Raw genomic sequence first — 19405 nt, 5'->3', positions numbered from 1 at the left:
CACTGTGCATGTAGACACTCTCCTTGAAGTTCTTGATGATCCGGTAAATGGTTCTTTCAGGTGCAATATTCTTTGTAGCAATTTCCTTGCATGTGAGGCCATTTTGATGCAATGCAATGATGGCTGTAGTGTTTCTCTGGAGGTAACCATTGCTAACAAGAACACAATGATTGGAAGCGTTTCTTCCCTCCTTTTACAGCAACCACTCTGCTCTTACAATCTAATTAGTATGATAGTGATTTTACCTGACTAATACTCATTCACACTTTCACATGTGCTGCTGATATGATTTATTAATTAATTTATTTTTATTTTTTGTTAAAAGTCATTTTTTTGGGCCGATAAACTTTTAGCAATTATTTAAAAATGCATCTGATCACTCTACACAATAATCTAGAAACAATGTAAATGAACACCACAACAGCTTGAGCAGCAAACTTTGCAAAACACAAAATGTCACTGCCTAAACTTTTGGCCATGACTGTATAAAAAAAAAATCAACCTATTTACTTTATGAGATTGTCCATGGAAATTGTATGCAAATATTGTCCTTATTAGAACAAAACCAAAGTATCAAAGTACAAATTCAGAATACAAGGAAATTTAAATAAAGTATTTCTTATTTCAGGAAGAGGGATTTAATCCATTTATTACCTCTTTGAGTTTTAGTAATCATTTGTAGTTAAAACTAGCAATGGGAATCAATTTCATATCAATTTTATTTTTTACAAGAAGGTAAGTGATTTTAAATAGTTACCCCGGTTTACATTCTCCACCATTCGGACCATACATCATGATCAGAAGTAGAAGAAGTATAATATCTTCAGCTTTCTGGGGACATCTTAGGATTTATGGAGGTAAGAATACATTTTTATGAATAATAATATATATATTTTTGCAAATATCTTTGTTCATTTAGAAAAATACCCCAAAATGAATCATTTTTACAACATTTTTTCTAATACAACACAATATATTAACAACATTTTCATCTCTGTTAGTAACTTAATTATAAGAACTGAAAATTCTCAAAATGAAAACTCAGAATGATCCTAAAAGAATGTACTTACCTTTCTGTTTTCCTAGCAGGTTTAAGTGGTGGCAGCTCTGTATAGATGGTTCAGAACTCAAACTGAGAGTTTATTATCAGCCATATTCAAATTTTATGGATTCTGATAAATCCAGTTAGCTCCAATGACAGCAGAGCACAACGACAAGCCTTATCAGCACTTTGTATATGACTATCATGACCATATTATGATGTTTGGGACTTTTACTGACTAGAACAGACTGAAGACGACTGGTCTTCAACGAGCCCAAAAGAGCCCACCTCTCTTTATCTCCTTGCACTGGCTACCGGGATGCGGCTCGCATCAAGTTGAAGACATTGATGCTTGCATATAGAACAGCTACAGTCTCAACCCCCGCCTACTTCCACTCACTACTACAAAACAACATCTCCTCCAGAATTCTGAGATCCGCTAGTGAGCGACGCCTCGTGGTACCATCACAAAGAGGCTCAAAATCACTTTCCAGAACATTCCCTTTCACCATTCCTGGCTGGTGGAATAATCTTCCCACCCCTTTCCGGAATGCTGAATCCCTGACAATTTTCAAGCAACAGCTGAAAACTCATCTCTTTCGAAGCTACTTTCTCTTTATTCATTCCTTCTCTTTCTAGCTTGTACTTATTTGAACAATGCCTAAAACGCGGTATTACAAGCACTTACTGTGTCTGTTTGCCTCTTTAAGAAGAATTGCTTTATGTATCCCCCAATTGTAAGTCGCTTTGGATAAAAGCGTCTGCAAAAAAATGACTAAATGTAAATGTAAATGTGTAAGAGTCCATCAAGTAACGTTTTTATGATGTTCAAGAGGTATGGAAAAAACAAATCAAACATTAAGGCATTTTATATTAAGCCCACTGCTTCTGGCCGCAATACCAGTCCATAATCCATAATAAACACTTCATCCAGTGAATATGTCCATTCCCTGTTGTCCTCTCACAACAACATCCACAACATATTAGTTTAGTACATTTTTGGACTGTTTTCACTTGTAAACGGTTCACTCCTGATTCAGACTAGATGTTGTTTTTATTGGAGAAAGCAATATTATGGATAGAGGAATCACATTTTAGCATTTAGTGGATTCCTTACATTAGTTGCAGACTACTGTGATAGCTGTTTGGGCTCTCCTTCTGACGTCACTTCAGAGGATCCATTGGTGAACAAGTGATGTAATGCAGTGAATTTCTTCAAATCTGTTCAGTTGAAGACACAAACACATCTTGGATGGCCTGAGGGTAGACAAATTCTTTTAAAAGCAAACATTTAATTGTGATTAGATAGTTGAGAGATTTATTGACCACCACTGGATCACCAGAACTTGTCATTGGTTGGTGGTTTAATAGAGATGGTAGAGTTAATCCTGGTCTGGGGTTTGGATATGCAAGAAGAATAAGAAGAAGAAGAAGAAGAAGAAAACACTTTCCACTGTTTTTGTGACTCTGCTTGTTTTGTGTGCCCTAAATTAGTCGCGGAATATACAGATTGTGTCTCTTGACCTTATCAGGGTGGGTCTACCACCTAGAGTTGCTTGCAAACTGCAGGTTATTCTGGTTAACAAACACCCACTTAGACAGGAAGACTGTCAGACTAAAAAAAAAAAAAGAAGCTATTTGTACTTCTAGTGTTGTATGCAGTATGCATTAGACATTTAGTACACAGACTGTGAGTGGCCTGAGGATGTGAAGTCTGAGACTAAGATATGGGCTAAATTCAGACTAGCATATTTGTTACTAGTTCTGTCATTGTAAGAGTACAAGTATGCTGTTCCAAAGTCAGTGTAATTTTTGATGAGTAAATATTGTTATGGGAGGTGATCTTTCTGGTATCCCATCTTGCCTTGATGGTCAAAAAATAAATCATTTGAATTTTTTTTCTTCCAGGAAAAAATATGTTGGTAATTATTGATTAGAATGTTTCCAATGCAAATTGTTATTGGCAATATTTGAATGAATTTGCATATGGCCTTTTGGTTACTTGGGAAATAATTCTGTCATCTACACTGTTATGTAAGCTACCCTTGTATCAATCAAAATATGGCTTTCTTTTCTGTAGATACTTGATATGAAAATACTCCTAATGTCACCCCAGATGTGTACGACTTTCTTATTCAAATAAACACAACTGAAAAGAATACATTTCTACAGTAGTGTAAGTGATTATAGGTCCTGAAATGATGATGCTCCAAAAAACACACACTTGCCAGTCGTGATAGTAATAAAAGCCCCAGTGTTAGGTCTAAAAAATATGAACATTTTAAACCTATTAACTACAGGTGCTGGTCATATAATTAGAATATCATCAAAAAGTTTGTGTTAAAATGTGAGAGACTAAGCTCTTTAAATTTTGTTAAATTATTTCTGTTGTTGTTTTTCCCAAAGATATGTTAGAATCAAATTGTGCAACCTAGAAGTAATAAATAAATAAAGCAAAATAAGGTGAAACAAATGAGTGGAACACTGGCATGGACTGTGGCAATAATTGAATGATAGACGTCATTAGTGCAATCTAGTGGCTGGTAAAGGGAACCACATCTTCTTACATTGTTGAACATTGTTTGAAATGAAAATTTTTCGCTTTAAAACAGATCTCTTCAGATCATGTCGTAAAGATTTAAGGGTTACCTCACATGGCTTAGCAAGTAGAAAGTGTCACCTTACCAGCAGCAAGAAAATTATAGAAAAAAGATAACATCAAGCCATAAATACACAATAAAACAGTGAATATGTTCACATAAACAGAAAAGTTTTCTAATAATTAGAATATCATCAAAAAGTTGATTTCACTAATTCCATTCAAAAAGTGAAACTTGTATATTATATTCAATTCGTTACACACAGACTGATATATTTCAAATGTTTATTCCTTTTAATTTTGATGATTATAACTGACAACTAAGGAAAATCCCAAATTCAGTATCTCAGAAAATTAGAATATTGTGAAAAAGGTTCAATATTGAAGACACCTGGTGCCACACTCTAATCAGCTAATTAACTCAAAACACCTGCAAAGGCCTTTAAATGGTCTCTCAGTCTAGTTCTGTAGGCTACACAATCATGGGGAAGACTGCTGACTTGACAGTTGTCCAAAAGACGACCGTTGACACCTTGCACAAAGAGGGCAAGACACAAAAGGTCATTGCAAAAGAATCGACTAAAGAATCGACTAAAAACACATCGCTTCCATCTTTATTTTACCCTCTAAATCTAGCACTCTCTATTCTAATTCTATTCTTAAAAAAACATGCCCCTTTTAGACTTGCACTATTTATTTACTAACAGGTTATTTTCTCAAAAAAAAAAAAAAACACTAGCTTCTGTAATCTTTTTGTATTCTATCTATTTGTTTTTTTCTTTATTTATTTATTATATCAAAACCAAAAAAGGCCTATACACTAACTTGCTCTATTCTTTTCCTATTCTATCTTTTTGTTTGTTTTCTTTTTATATTATTATATGATTTAAAAAAACCTTGCTACCTGTACTGTGTTTAAGCTTACTGAGACTTGTTATAGCACTTGTATACCATTGCTCTTTTTGTTGATTTCGATTGCTTCCATTGTCCTCAATTGTAACTCGCTTTGGATAAAAGCGTCTGCTAAATCTAAATGTAAATTCACAGAAAATACACACAAACAAAAACTAATATTTTTTTTTTTTTCTTTTTTTTTTTTGCATTAGTTGGGATATGTAAAAAAAAAAACTGTCACAAAATTTGAGTCCAAACATAGTACGGTTCGAGGAAGAAATTGAATAACATCATCTCTGTCATGACTGTTTGCATGTTGGTGTTTTGACATTTAGATATCTCTCGTTTTCCATATATGCAAATATTCTGATAAAAAAGTTTTACATGGGCATACTAACATATCTGTCGAATGCAGTGTCAGATGCAGCAGACATGTCAAGCAGTTTGAGGACAGATGATGTTGAGGTACAGCTCACCAGTTGTAGTGTTACCCAAACCTGCTTTATTGTGGTAGACATGTTTTGTGTACCTACAGTTTTAAAATCATGTCAGAACCCATGGTTTACAGTGAATTTATAAAAGCTAAGGGGCGTTGTTAGGCATACGCGAATTTTAGCTTCATGTTTAAATTATTTATTTTCATCACCAATCAACATCATTCTACATTTTATATTGTAGGTATATTGTACAAAGCAACTTAAATTGCATCAGTGTTATACATTTTATCAGTTTATGCATTCGCTGCAATCAAACCCATGTTGATGCCATTGCTAGGTGCCATGTTGTACTGTTTGAGCTACAGTAACACTTGTTAATATGTACTGGCAATATTTTGTGTTGCTACTGGACTCAACAGACCCACACATCAACTAAGCATTTTAAACTTGACTTTACTGTTAAATGTAAAAAAAAAAAAAAAAAAAAAAAAAAAGTGCATTTACAATTTTGTATTAGAATCCATTATTTTTTAAATTTAACACTTAATGAAACATACAATTTAACTAAATGTACAGTATAGAAAAAAGGTAGGTTACACATTACCTGTTTTCTGATTTACTATGAATTGCATGAAGGAAATACTTAGCAATGCACATCTGTACTGTAAATATAGTGAAACGCCTCTAAAGATTGAAGTGTTCTTCAAGATTGAAATGTTATTTTTGAACCCCACTCATTTTTTATATCGTATAGTCAAAACAGTTGTCTGATAATAGTTCAAAAAATATTATATTTTGTGTTCTGCAGAAGAAAGTCAGTCACACAGATTTGGAACAAATGAAATGATGGCAAAGTATCCAAAATCGCCCCATACCCTGATTCACTATTCCCCACATTAGTCCAGTGAGTAAATAAAAATGAGTAGTGAATTCAGACAGTGACGTTGCATTCAAATATGAAGTATGTACTATATAGTATGCAAAAAACAGTATTTGGATGTTTTAGTTTGTTTGAAATGTGACAGCAGTTTGATTTCACTTTAAATATTTGGGGCCTTTCCAGTGTATTACAGGTATTCTCTAGCCATTGAGTGTATATCAGTGGTGCACTTGTTATTGTGATGCGTTGTGGGATTGAATGAGCACTGTGGTTTTAGAAACCACAACAAAAGGCTGTCCCCTTGAAATGGTACACTGTATTCACCCTATTTTTATCATGAGAGCGGGTTCGGTGATTTGTAACGTGAATTTGCGAGGCTTTCTGTGTTATTCACTCCCAGTTATTTTACCCTTATAAAAGCAGTACGTTATGCTGCTTTATATTGTAAACTGGTATTAGATATATTATTTTAATTCACTGTCATGATCATAAACGTACTAGTTTGTTGTGCAAATGGATTTATTGTTTACTGCACTTGTTATTCTTCTGGTTATTTACTTATAGCGGCTAATTAATCACTCATTAAAAGAAAACAGCTTACTTTTGCATTGCAAAATGAGGTGGATAAGGGTGTAGAGGGGATTTCAGACACAGCCAGAGTGTGGAATTGTTTCTCCTCTAGAGGCACCATATGGAATGGGAAAAAAAAAGAAAAAAAAAAACTCATGCCATTTAACAAGCTTTGGTCATTTTGGTTGATAAATGTTAGGCATTGGCTATTCCTTTTGTTTTTCAATGATGAAGGTATCCACAGTGGATAAAGACTTGGAAAGAGCTTCATTCTGTTTGTCTGGCCTTGCTGTCCGACACATCCACAGAAAGATAGAAAACCCTGTCAACAATAAAGTTGATTGGCAAAGCAACTGTACTATCATATTGTACAACATCATGCATTTAGGCATATTTTTTCTCTCTCTATCTTTTTTTTTTTTTTTTTACCTTCAGTATGAGAGTAAACCTACCTTGTGTTGTATTTGAGATGCAGAATACATAGAGTATTGGGTAGCTGGTATATCCAGAGCCAAGAAAAATCAAACCCCATGATGTACCCAGCAGACACATGAGGCCCAGCACTGTGCTGGCATCCTTCACTGGTATTTTCTTATGCTTGTTGTCCACTTTGTTTAGCTTAAAGATCTGTCTGGACACTGTGATTAGAACTACTGTGTTGAACAGGAATACGATGGTGAAGTAGGAAAGGTTTACGCCATACAGGATGAGAGGCTCTGTGATCCAGCAACTGTACAAAATATAATAAAAAAATCCTGAAAGCTAAAGAAGGGCTAAAAGCAAGGTAAAAATGAAAAGGTTAAGTTATAATATGAGGACTCACACTGGATTTGTTGCATTCAAATTTGATAAGGTCACATTTCTGGCGCCATAGAATGGATGTGTGAGTTGCTGAACTGACAGCAAACTTCCAACAAGAACAGCAGGGACTCCTGTCAAGAGGAAAAGACTGTAGGGTAAGCAAATCTACACTTCAATCATCATTTCTTAATGTTTCTAGTATTATAGCATAATGTCTCTTTTTTTGACCTATTAAGTAATACTTAAAATGTAAACTCTCATTGTTACACTTTTTTTTTTCTTTAATTTGGTGATTTTCTGAGTTCCAAAAGACATGATAAAGGAAAGTAATTTATTCATTAGTGACACATACGCATCAGAGTCAAAAGCCAAGTTCGGACCTTTATTATGAAATAGAGATGCATATAAAATCTTGCAAAATTAGTTGGCATGCCAAGAGTTTTGTGACATTCATTCTAGTTTTGTGTCTAAAAGTGTTGAAAAAAAACAACAATAAAGATATATAGGCAGAATCTCCATTTATGATGCATCATATCTATAACACAAACTAATGAATTTCTTTCATCTTCCATACTCTTTACTTTTTTTCTTTTCGTTTTTTTTTTTTTTTTGTAACAAATAATAATACTGAAATAAAAATAAAATACTGCAATACTGGCCATTCTGTTACTAAATATGATGTCTGCTTCATAAATAGTATGGAAATACATGGTTCTCATTGCTCAAACTGCATTATTGGAGTCTGGACTTTCTAGAGGTTATCTAGTGGAAAAGTTTGGTACTAAACCCAAACAAAATCTTACTGAAAGTTAATTATCTGACATATCAACCTCAAATTTGGATCACAAGTGTAGATGTGTCTTTGATTTTATAGCAGTTTTCTATGGAAGATTATTTCTGCCATTGAACAAAAAATATACTTTTTAATCTCACAATTTCAACATTTTTCTCAAGATTACGACTTTATATCTTTCAATTCTTACTTTTTCCCTCAGAATTCTGAGTTTACTTGCAATTCTGTATTTTTTTGTTTCTGCTTACGAAACTGTCACAGTACACATGACAGAAATAAAAATTAATTAAACTCACTGTAATTGTAACTTTTTATATCACATTTTTGTATTTTTTCACAAAATTGCAAGTTCATATCTCACAATTCTGACTTTTCTTAGAATGGTGAGCTAACATTCATGGCGGAAATGAAATCTTACACAGCTTAGTCATCTTGATCAAAGGATTCTCATGATATGAGACACTTGAAAATATGACAAACGGTTTAGGACAGGGGTGTCAAACTCAATTCCTGGAGGGCCGGAGCCCTGCAGAGTTTAGATTTAACCATAATTAAACATACCCGACCCAACTAATTAAGTCCTTCAGGCTTATTTGAAAACTACACGGTATGTGTGTTGGAGCAGAGTTAGAACAAAAGTCTTCAGGGCTCCATCCCTACAGGAATTGTGTTTGACACCCCTGGTTTAGGAGTTATGAGTGATTTCGCAATTTTGGTCGCTGTAGCGCCCCTTATTGGCCGAGTCCTTGTATATGACTATATGACTATATGACCTACTACCATCTGACCAAGTTTCAAGTCTCTAAACCTTACGGTTTGGTCTGGCTGATCAGTTTTATGGCGAAATAATAATTAAAATCCTTACAATCGAGTTTAAGCGTTTAAACGTTTCACGCTTTAACCCCTATGTTACAAACGATGTCTCCATTGACTTACGAGTTGTTCTATGAGTCTATTTTGTAATGTTACTGTACATTTAGTCTTGATACTCACCCCATCCGATCAAGGACAACTTGACCATGTAGTATTTGATGTGAATGTTGAACACTCTGATGAGAAGAAGGTAGAGGTGCATGGCTTCAATAGCCATCCAGGTGAAAGAACACAGCAGGCTGTAGTGTATAGTCACAGCAATAAAAACACACACTTCTTTCACTGTCAGTGTGGCGCCCCACTCGCTGAACATGAAGCTCAGGTTGAGGAGAAACAGAGCGCCGCTCAGAGACACGTGGATGCTGCTGGACACTTCTGACCTTGCGTTCCTGTTAAATACATGAACTGTACATGAATTTTAATGGTGGTTTTTCACATTTTTGCCACCCATTGTACCTGCTTTAATAAATTTACATGCACATTGATTAAATGTAATGCAGATTACAGCACCTGTTGAAAATAAACAACAAGACAGAGGAAGCAGAAAAGACTGCAGACAGACCGCAGCCTACATAGCTGATGTATGACAAGATTTCCCAATGCTTTCCATCAAAGTTTTCCAACTCAACCTATTCAGAGTGTAGGAGGGACAAAAGAAATGTGGTAGTGAAGGAGGAAATTAAAATAAAACAATATCAGCACAGAATGGTTTCTGCTACCTTACACGATTAGTAATGGGCTGGATGAATGGCTCAGTACTCACTAGAAGCACAGCAAAAGCAGTCATATGGTCACAGGAGCACTCCACAACGTCATCACTGATCTGAGTGGTGTTACAGCCATCATCCTTCCAGGTGTTATTTCCTACATATTCCATATTATTAATACATTTTAATGCAAAAAAAAAAAAAAAAAAAAAAGGAAAGAAAGAAAAGACAAGAAAAGAAAAGAAAAAAGGCACTCTCTTTTTTTCTGAGAGTGCACACAAAATAATATTCAGTGAATAACTACAGTTGCAGTCAGTATGTCATATAGACCAATTTTATGGCACTTTTACAGATTTCTTGTCCTTTTTGGAGCTTGACACACTACTTGGAAAACAAGTGCATGAAGATTATCCATTAATTTTTCTTATGTGTTCCACAGAAAAAAAATTAAATAATTAAAAATATCAGCATATGGATTAAAAACAACACGAATGTGCATAAATGTTACCAGAGTTTTCATTTTTGAGTAAACTATTGTATCACTTTTGTTTCCACCTACCTTTTTCATCATAGTATTGACAGGAATATATGTAGCTATTCTACAAATATCAACACAAAAAAAGAATTAACAGAATTATTACCATGTTTTGGACATTTTGAGAACATTAGAAAAGGTAAGCTTACGGATGAGAGGTTTGTGTAATTATTCACTGGGAAATGTATTATAAGTGGATTGGTCAAATTCACAATGTCACGCCCAAAAACTTCAATCCGTATGACATCGGACATTATAGAAACATTCTTCGTCTGCAAATACACAACCACAGACAACATGCAGGTTAATATAATAAAGACCAAAAGGGGTAAGAACAGTTCCAACAGATTTCTAAAACAAAATGAAAAAGTTTACATTAAACTGCTGAATGGAATTGTAGGTAACTATTCCAACTTTTTGCTTGTCATCAGAGACATTTTGGAAAGCCTCCACTGGGATCCATGTCTGTACACTTTGAGTTTTATTAGAAACCTTAAATAAAATGAAAAGAAATGAATTATGCAATTTTGCTGTATCATTAACACTCAGAATTCTTATTTATTATAGATTTTATATGACCTTTTTAAACAGTGCCAAAAACTGAAGCTGCAAGCTGTTATATATTATCAGTGTCATCTTAAAGAAAGTCTTTACAAAATCATGTCATTTGTCTCTGGAATTTTGGGAGAAGAGTCTTACTTTTGGAGCGGTGATTTGTACATGACCGTGTCTCGGGACTGAGTTCATATTAACCACATTAATAGCAAGATCCATAAAATTGCAGTTCATTGATTGCTTCGTTGTATTTATAATGTTGTGTATGGCCTCTGTCTCTGCACTGCATAATGATGTCATTAACAGGGATACAACCAAATCAACACAAGATTCATACAGTTTAGGTTTTTAAACAAAAGACTGATACCTATCGCAGGCTTTGGAAGTTCCGCCATTTTGAGGCTTTCCTGAGCAGTCATTACTTTTTTGATCATTACCCGTTACTGACTTGGAGCAAAACGTGTTGGAGCTTTCAGTTGCTCTGTTACAACACTCGGTGTTGAACTCACATGCTGAATTTGGTACAAAAGCAAAGAGAGTAAAAAAGACTGTAAGTAATCAGACACTCATTTTTTTCACATTAGGTCTGCGAGACGGTATGATTTGGTAAAAGATTTGTTATTATTAACTGTTTAATTCACAAAGAAACAAATCTTAAGGTTTATTTTAATTGTATTTATTGTCTATTTATTTTATTTTGTATTTATTTGAATTGTTTAAGGAAAAATACAAATGAAAACAGATTAGCATGAAATTGAAAATATTAATTTGTGTAATGAACTTACTCTACCAGTCAAACATTTGGAATAATTAAGGTTTTTCATAATGTTTTTGAAAGAAGTCTTTTATGCTCACCAAGGCTGCATTTATTTAATCAAGAAATTCAGTAAAAACAATAATACTGTAAAATATTACAATTTAAAATAACTGCTTTCTATTTTAATATAGTTTAAAATGTATTTTATTCCTGTGATGTTCGTCAGATATTACTTCTGTCTTTAGTGTCACATGATCCTTCATGTGACATTTGAAGTGGAAATCTTTTGTAACATTATAAATATCTTTACTGTAACTTTTGATCAATTTAATGTGTCCTCACTAAATAAAACTATTAATTGATTATTTTTTTCTTATACTTAGCACAAACTTTTGAATGGTCGTGTGTCTTGGTTGCCACAAAAGAGACTTAAATAAAAATAAAATACAATTTTAAATAAATAATAAAAATAAGTTGTAAATAAGCAAATATTTTAAGATTTTAGGATTGAATCATTAATCCTACTGCCCCCGCTGCTGTTTTATTTTTAATATAATGGTATTAAAATAAATAAATACATCCTTAGTGAGCATTAAGAGACTTCTTTCAAAAACATTAAAAAAATATTAAAACATTTTGATCAGTAGTGTGTTTACAAAATAGTGGATCATGAACATGCAGACTTTATACAAATAAATTTCTTCATGGTGATGGGGAAAACGGTATCTTTGTCTAATACTTAGCTCTAAAGTACAAGTCTAACAATGCTGAAATAGTCTGATTTGAGGAGGGTTTCATGAACTTACGACGGGACGTGCAGGTGCTGAGTTCTGTAGGTAGACTAGGTGACAAAGTAGCATCTTTAGTTGTTTTAAACATCCATTACATGGTTCATGATCAAAAGTAGCAGGAGTGTCATATCTTCAGCTCTGTGGATGAAATTAGGATACAGACATTAATCAAATACAAAAAGAAAAATCAGTTACAACATATTAAATACACAATTTTAGAATGCGTATAAATCAAAAATTTTTTAATTTCCCTCATTGATAAAAAGTTTATAAAGAACACTCTACAAATAAATACATGAATAAAAACATACTGTTTGTAGGCTATAGGCGTAAATATATAATCCAAACACAGATATTTACAATTGTTTTAATAATTCTGTTTAAATGCATACATAACCTAGATGTGTTCTTTCTTCTCTTACCTTACTGTTTCTCTAGTCATCAAAGGATGAAGCTGTGACAACTCTGTGGAATGTTTACAATTCACACAGAGAAATGAAGAACCAAAATCAAATTCTGTGGCTTCAGTCACACATACTGAGCTCTAGTGATGATGGAGCACAATGACAAGCCTTGTCATCGCATTTGGTTTTCTGCATACAATTAACATACAAATACACAAACTGTGTACACATCTATATAAAATTGGAAAAATTGCAATGGACAGAACAAAATGGCTGATTTACTGTTTGAAATGACTTTAACTGACATGATATGATATTATATGATATGACCAGATCATCAGAAGTTCTGTTTCTTAAGGGTTAAGTGCAACTTACTGCCACGTTTTGGTCATATTGTAATGCTATGCTCATTTTGGTAGTTCCCAATAGCCAGTTGGGATTATTTTACATCATTACAAACATTTAAGTCTTTATCTCAGATAAACAAAACAATAAAAATAAAACACTACGGTAAGGCAAACCTTGAAAATAAAACTTTATACTTACAAAAAGCACAAATATCATGGTATTATCATGATATTTTATGTTACTTGTACCACACAGTGCTAAAATATATATTTCTCTATAAAAAGATTTTTTTTTAAATAATATTTTTACATTTTTTTAAATATTTTTATTTTTTAATATATTTCTCTACAAAAAGATAAAAAGATGACAATTTCCTCCCAAAGACTTGATTTGAATAAATGAGGTAAATGATGGAAAGGGCAAAATAATAATTTGACTTACTGTGGAAAACCTGATAGCACAGCTTTGGAAACTAACAAACAAACATATAAATAAATACTTTAGAACACTTAATGTGTTTAGAAAATGTAACCAATTTTATTTCATGCTATAGCAATACATTTTGTTTAACAGCTAAATGGGGATAACAACAGACTTACAAGTGGAATATGTTTTGTGTTACATATAACTATTTTGTGGTATTTTACAATATTCCAACTAGGGCAGAAATTATTATTAATAATTATCACTACTGCATTAAATGCATAAAATAAGTGATGTGAAATACAGCCAAGTATGGTGGCCCATACTCAGAATTCGTGCTCTGCATTTAATCCATCCAAAGTGCACACACACAGCAGTGAACACACACACACACACCGTGAACACACACCCGGAGCAGTGGGCAGCCATTTATGCTGCGGCGCCCAGGGAATAATAAGCAATATCTTCATTTTTAAATTATTTGCTTACATGATTTCATGTCATTTATAATCATCATTACGGTCCCAAAACAATTTATAATCATCATTATGATGATTAAGAATTGATGAATTGATGAACATAAAGAATTAATGTTCAAAACATGTTACAATGGGTGATCTCTGGGTGTTATCATAACCAAAACAGGATGTTCTATTATTATACTCATGTGATTTTTTTGACATATCAAGTAAACAAGACTCTAGCTCACTTTCAACAACATCCAGAACTGGTTTGGCCCTCTATATCTTGATCTTTAATCAAATAATCTTTAAAGGGTTAGTTTACCCAAAAATGAAAATTGTGTCATTAATTACTCACCCTCATGTCGTTTCACACCTGTAAGATCTTCGTTCATCTTTGGAACACAAATTAAGATATTTTTGATGGAATCTGAGAGCTGTCTGACCCTGCATAGACAGCAATGCAACTGAAATGTTCCCAAGTCCAGAAACATAGCAAGGAGATCTGTAAAATAATCCATGTGACATCAATGATTCATCATACGAAGCTACGAGAATACTTTTTGTGCACAAAAGAAAAAAAAAAAAATTCAACAACACCCCTCCTCCACATCACACAATATCCACTTTATATAATATCCTCTGTACCAACTCCCTCATGCCTCATCCACATCACACCTTATCTTTATTTGATCTTCACATAAACAGATCTGAATGGAAACAGTGTATCGGCGTGACACAGCTGTTATCATTCAAATGTGCAAAGGTTCAAAAAATGTAATGGTTTTAAACAATATACAGAACACTCTGTATTGTAGTAATGGTCATTTTGACCACAAAGGTAATGACTAAGAAAAACCATAAGAAAATATACTCATTTATTAGATATGTTTAACTGAATTCAGTAGTTGGTATTCTCCAATTATTAATTATTGAGAAGACAATTATTTAACTAGGCTGTGTTTGCCCATAAGAGAAACAAATATGTTTCTATGAGATAAACCAAAAATTGGAAATGAACACTCACAGTATATAAAGTGACCTTACTTTTGGGCCTTGGTTAAAATAAAACAGCATGCATCTCGTGGAATTGTTTTGGTTGTGCTTGTTCTGCTCCTCTGGGCAGATAAGTGTGGTTTGGAACATCTTTTAAGGGTGAATGGACAAATAAATAACCATTTCTTTTACTTTACAAACAGTGATTTTATGGAGTTTTTATATTTTAGTATTTTATTATTATTATTGTTATTTTTAATATACATCTCCAATTTTTCTAATTTGTTGTGACAAACTTTCAGTTTTTTTCTTGCTTCAAAATCAGAATTTAAGTTAGTTTGTTTTTGTTAATTAATTAATAAAAATGCTTGGAAAACAAAACAATTTTCATCATTGTTATAATACAACAGGCCAGGGTCCATCAGTCTTTGTCTAGATTAAGTGCCAAAGCCCTTAAACAAAGTGATCTTAATGTTTTAAAGTATTTAGATAACTCAATAGATTCAATATACATTTTATTTCAAGTTTGCATCTCAAAAAAAAAAAGAGAATAACAAAATAAGAATAATTTTTCTTTTCACATTCATGAAATCCAAAAATTACATTTCTAAATTATGATTAATATAACGTCACACATATAATCTAAAAATGTCACACCATAATTGACCCTCTAACATTAGCATTCTCTCTATTTCCTTGACACTTTGTTACAATGTAAAGTAGTGAGTGTACAGCTTGTATAACAGTGTAAATGTACTGTCCCCCCAAAATAACTCAACACACAGCCATTAATGTCTAAAGTGCTGGCCACAAAAGTGAGTACACCCCTAAGTGAAAATGTCCAAATTGGGCCCAATTAGGCATTTTCTCTCCCCGGTGTCATGTGACTTGTTAGTGTTACAAGGTCAGTGCTCAGACCATACGCCGCACATTGCGTCAAATTGGTCTGCATGGCTGTCGTCCCAGAAGGAACCATCTTCTAAAGATGATGCACAAGAAAGCCAGCAAAAAGTTTGCTGAAGACAAGCAGACTAAGGACATGGATTACTGGAACCATGTCCTGTGGTCTGATGAGACCAAGATAAACTTATTTGGTTCAGATGGTGTCAAGCGTGTGTGGTGGCAACCAGGTGAGGAGTACAAAGACAAGTGTGCCTTGCCTACAGTCAAGCATGGAAGTGGGATTGTCATGGTCTGGTGCTGCCAGCACTGGGGAGCTACAGTTCATTGAGGGAACCATGAATGCAAACATGTACTGTAACATGATCCCCTCCCTTCGGAGACTGGGCCGCAGGGCAGTATTCCAACATGATAACGACCCCAAACACATCTCCAAGACGATCACTGCCTTGCTAAAGAAGCTGAGGGTAAAGGTGATGGACTGGCCAAGCATGTCTCTAGACCTAAACCCTATTGAGCATCTGTGGGACATCCTCAAACAGAAGGTGGAGGAGCGCAAGGTCTCTAACATCCACCAGCTCCGTGATGTCATCATGGAGGAGTGGAAGAGGACTGAGGGTTGAGGCAGTGATGGAAAATAATGGTGGCCACACAAAATATTGACACTTTTGGCCCAATTTGGACATTTTCACTTAGGGGTGTACTCACTTTTGTGGCCAGCGGTTTAGACATTAATGGCTGTGTGTTGAGTTATTTTGAGGGGACAGCAAATTTACACTGTTATACAAGCTGTACACTCACTACTTTACATTGTAACAAAGTGTCATATCTTCAGTGTTGCCACATGAAAAGATATAATAAAATATTTACAAAAATGTGAGGGGTGTACTCACTTCTGCGAGATAGTGTGTGTATATATATATGTTTAAAAAAAAAATAACTTGACCCTCTAACACTAGCTGTCTCTATTCTATATACTTTTCCATTTATATATATATATATATATATATATATATATATATATATATATATATATATATATATATATATATATGTATATATATGGTACATCTACTACGTTAGACTAACCGGGACTTGTCACAGGACTTATCTTTACATCTTACATATCTTTTGTTGGTTTGATTGCTTCTATGGTCCTAATTTGTATGTCGCTTGGGATAAACGCGTATATTGACTAAATGTAAATATTCAAATTCGGTTTGAGAAGATGGAGCGCACTATACGTGCGTTATGTATTATGAAATGAATTATTCAAATGCTCGGGGATGCATCTCAATCTAGCAACAAAACTGCCCTGTAGGAGACGCTGTGTCACACGATGTGAATGTCAGTTTTCAGTAGGCTGCTCAATCTCATTCTAGTTTTCACACAAGCAAAAGAACAGCTGTCTTGGTCACAATGAGTAAATTGCCATACAATGGCGTCCTGTTCATTTCGTGCATTGTGTAAATAAATAGACAACAATTAATAGTTTTACCTGTCTGAGTTTGACCTGCGCATATTTCTGGATGTCTGGTCGATAGTTTGCAAAAGCTAGAGCTCAAAAGCACTGCATAGCAGGAATACATGTCTTTGTGTTCAGACTGGAGGTGGCACTGGATACTCTACTGGTGTCCGTCTTGTTGTGACCCCTCCTCCAGCTTTACAAGGCAGCGGGACACGCCGCAGGATTCGGGACAAAGTCCGAGTCACTCTCTGCGCACATGAGGGGCGTCACAACAAGCCACCAGCGAGCACGCGGCGGATACGACTTGGAGCCCGCCCAAAAAAACTGAGAGAAAACGTGGATTTGATCGAGAAGTAACTATTAAATCTTTACAACCAGGGCGGAGATCCAAGACAGGTGTCAGAGCGCGTCAGTCATCTGCTAATAATTTGAGCGCTCTCGAGGACTGACGGCACCGTTCGCGCGCGAGTTCCTGTCCCAAGAAAGCCAAATCTCAGTTGAATCACCCACTACAGTAACACCAGCTGTTATTCATGCTTCGTTTACCGAGTCATACTACAAGAGGAAATTGCAACGTAAGTTTGCACAGCTTCTGCTCTGAAGTAGTTTGTTGCTGCAATTAATTTATAGGCACCACGTGAGTGGGATGAAACGACCATTAAGTGGGCACACCCGCTGGATATGATACCTAACACACTCAGAAACTTCAGCCAGGGCATCGGACCTCTTTGACTCTTGGTGCAGCTCCTGGGACTGGCGTTTAAATCGCACTGAATGATTGTAGCGCTGGAGAGCCGCGCGCTTCTGCAGAAAGGACACACAACTAGACGAGACCCCAGAATGATGTTGTTTTTAATCTAAAGCATTGGACCTTTTGTGGTTTTAGTTGCGGACAATTTGATTTTAACCTCTTCGGTTACACTTTTGTTAAGAGTTTTATCTTCTATCACTGATCCATGATGATGATGATGGCAGTATTATGGGATGACCCGTTTAGGTTGCTCTGGAGACGGACTGTAATTTATTATCTTCTGGTGCTCTTGATGAGTGGAGCGCGCACCTTTGGAGATGAAACCTTTAATGGAGAGGTAATTATTTCAAAAGATCAATGCAATACACATTTTTGTATCACAAATTGCTCATATAATAGAACCGATGCTGTTTAAAGTTAGGTGAGAACAAGTTTTGGTCACTAAATATATGGGCACCAATTTGAAGGCTTTATAATACATGTATAGGGAGAGAGATACATTACATAAGTGGGGCTGTACAACTGTATATTGATGTTGATTTTAATGCTCTTTCTCTCTATTGACTGTGTTTGAAACAAGTGTCAACCATATAGGCTATATGGTCTATTTCTCATTTAGGATTAATGCACTGAGTATTTCTTCTCTAGAGCAGAGTCTCAGGTCTGGTTTTTATAGGACAGCTGATTTCAGCTGAATGCTTGTAACTCAGCATGTAAATGGCAGTGACATCAGAGAGCAAATTAGAAAGTTGTTATTTAGCTTGTAACTAAGATTTTTAAAACACCAAAGTTCTTACTTCTTAAATTCTTGTTGTCAAACTTTGGGAGGTTTTTAGTTTGAAGTGGTTGGAGGTATGAAGAGTTTGTAGTCTGTGTGGTTTGAGGTTTGTTAGTGGTGTGCCACCCCATGTATGCAGTGCTGCAGTGGCCCAAACCCTGTCATTGGTGGTCTGGCACTCAGCTAAGAGACTGACAGAAGCCAAAGATATAAACTCTCTCTCTCTCTCTGAAGTGATGAATTTACTCATCAGTTTCACAAATCTGGCAGGGAGCCTCATAGTGATCCTTTCAGGTATCTGTTGCCTTCTTAATCTTTTGCATCATTTCTGACCTAGATTAACCTGAATCATCTGGAATAACACGAATAATAACTATATGTGCTCCTCTGGGCTGGATATAACACTGACCTCAAAATTTCCCACACCAGTTCCCACACACCTGGCTATCACATCGCCTATACTATTGCCCACCAACTTTTGTGATGCAGCCAACTTTTGCTGTGATGGCCATTAGAGTTTTTACTAACAAAACGGAAACACTTTCCTTCCATTATGTATAAGGACACTCTTATAAGGTATAAAAACTGTCACTGGGGCGGTACCTTTTCAAATGGTACACCTTTGTATCTTTTAGGTACTAA

The 19405-nt window shown here is 34.8% G+C and overlaps 2 protein-coding genes across 2 annotated transcripts in view; one reads left to right on the top strand and one right to left on the bottom strand.

The window, feature by feature from the left end:
• Nucleotides 1–5629: 5629 nt before the first annotated feature.
• On the bottom strand, nucleotides 5630–12364 carry LOC109107194 (adhesion G-protein coupled receptor G1-like). Its single transcript, XM_042761034.1, has 11 exons — nucleotides 12250–12364; nucleotides 11054–11198; nucleotides 10831–10969; nucleotides 10507–10623; nucleotides 10281–10403; nucleotides 10156–10195; nucleotides 9653–9753; nucleotides 9010–9518; nucleotides 7246–7354; nucleotides 6875–7152; nucleotides 5630–6744 (listed from the first exon to the last, which is right to left on the bottom strand). Exons 1-8 carry the CDS (start codon nucleotides 12320–12322, stop codon nucleotides 9375–9377), a joined length of 882 nt encoding a protein of 293 aa, XP_042616968.1. The 5' UTR covers nucleotides 12323–12364; the 3' UTR covers nucleotides 5630–6744; nucleotides 6875–7152; nucleotides 7246–7354; nucleotides 9010–9374.
• Nucleotides 12365–17247: 4883 nt separating this feature from the next.
• LOC109100932 (matrix metalloproteinase-15-like) overlaps nucleotides 17248–19405 on the top strand; it is a 38085-nt gene continuing 35927 nt past the window's right edge. Inside the window, 1 exon segment of the mRNA XM_042761033.1 lies at nucleotides 17248–18322. Coding sequence (XP_042616967.1) covers nucleotides 18191–18322 — 132 coding nt within the window. The 5' untranslated portion in view covers nucleotides 17248–18190.

Source organism: Cyprinus carpio, chromosome A7 (genome assembly GCF_018340385.1).
Source record: "Cyprinus carpio isolate SPL01 chromosome A7, ASM1834038v1, whole genome shotgun sequence".
NCBI lineage: Eukaryota > Metazoa > Chordata > Actinopteri > Cypriniformes > Cyprinidae > Cyprinus > Cyprinus carpio.
The sequence above is the reverse complement of the archived record's forward strand: the minus strand, read 5'-3'. Positions and strand labels throughout refer to the sequence as shown.

Coding starts and splice junctions, on each gene's coding strand:
- LOC109107194 (XM_042761034.1), bottom strand. CDS start 12,322: ATGTTTAAAACAACTAAAGATGCTACTTTGTCACCTAGTCTACCTACA. Junction 10,196..10,280: donor ATTACACAAACCTCTCATCC/GTAAGCTTACCT, acceptor TGATATTTGTAG/AATAGCTACATATATTCCTG. Junction 9,519..9,652: donor CTGCTTTTGCTGTGCTTCTA/GTGAGTACTGAG, acceptor CACTCTGAATAG/GTTGAGTTGGAAAACTTTGA.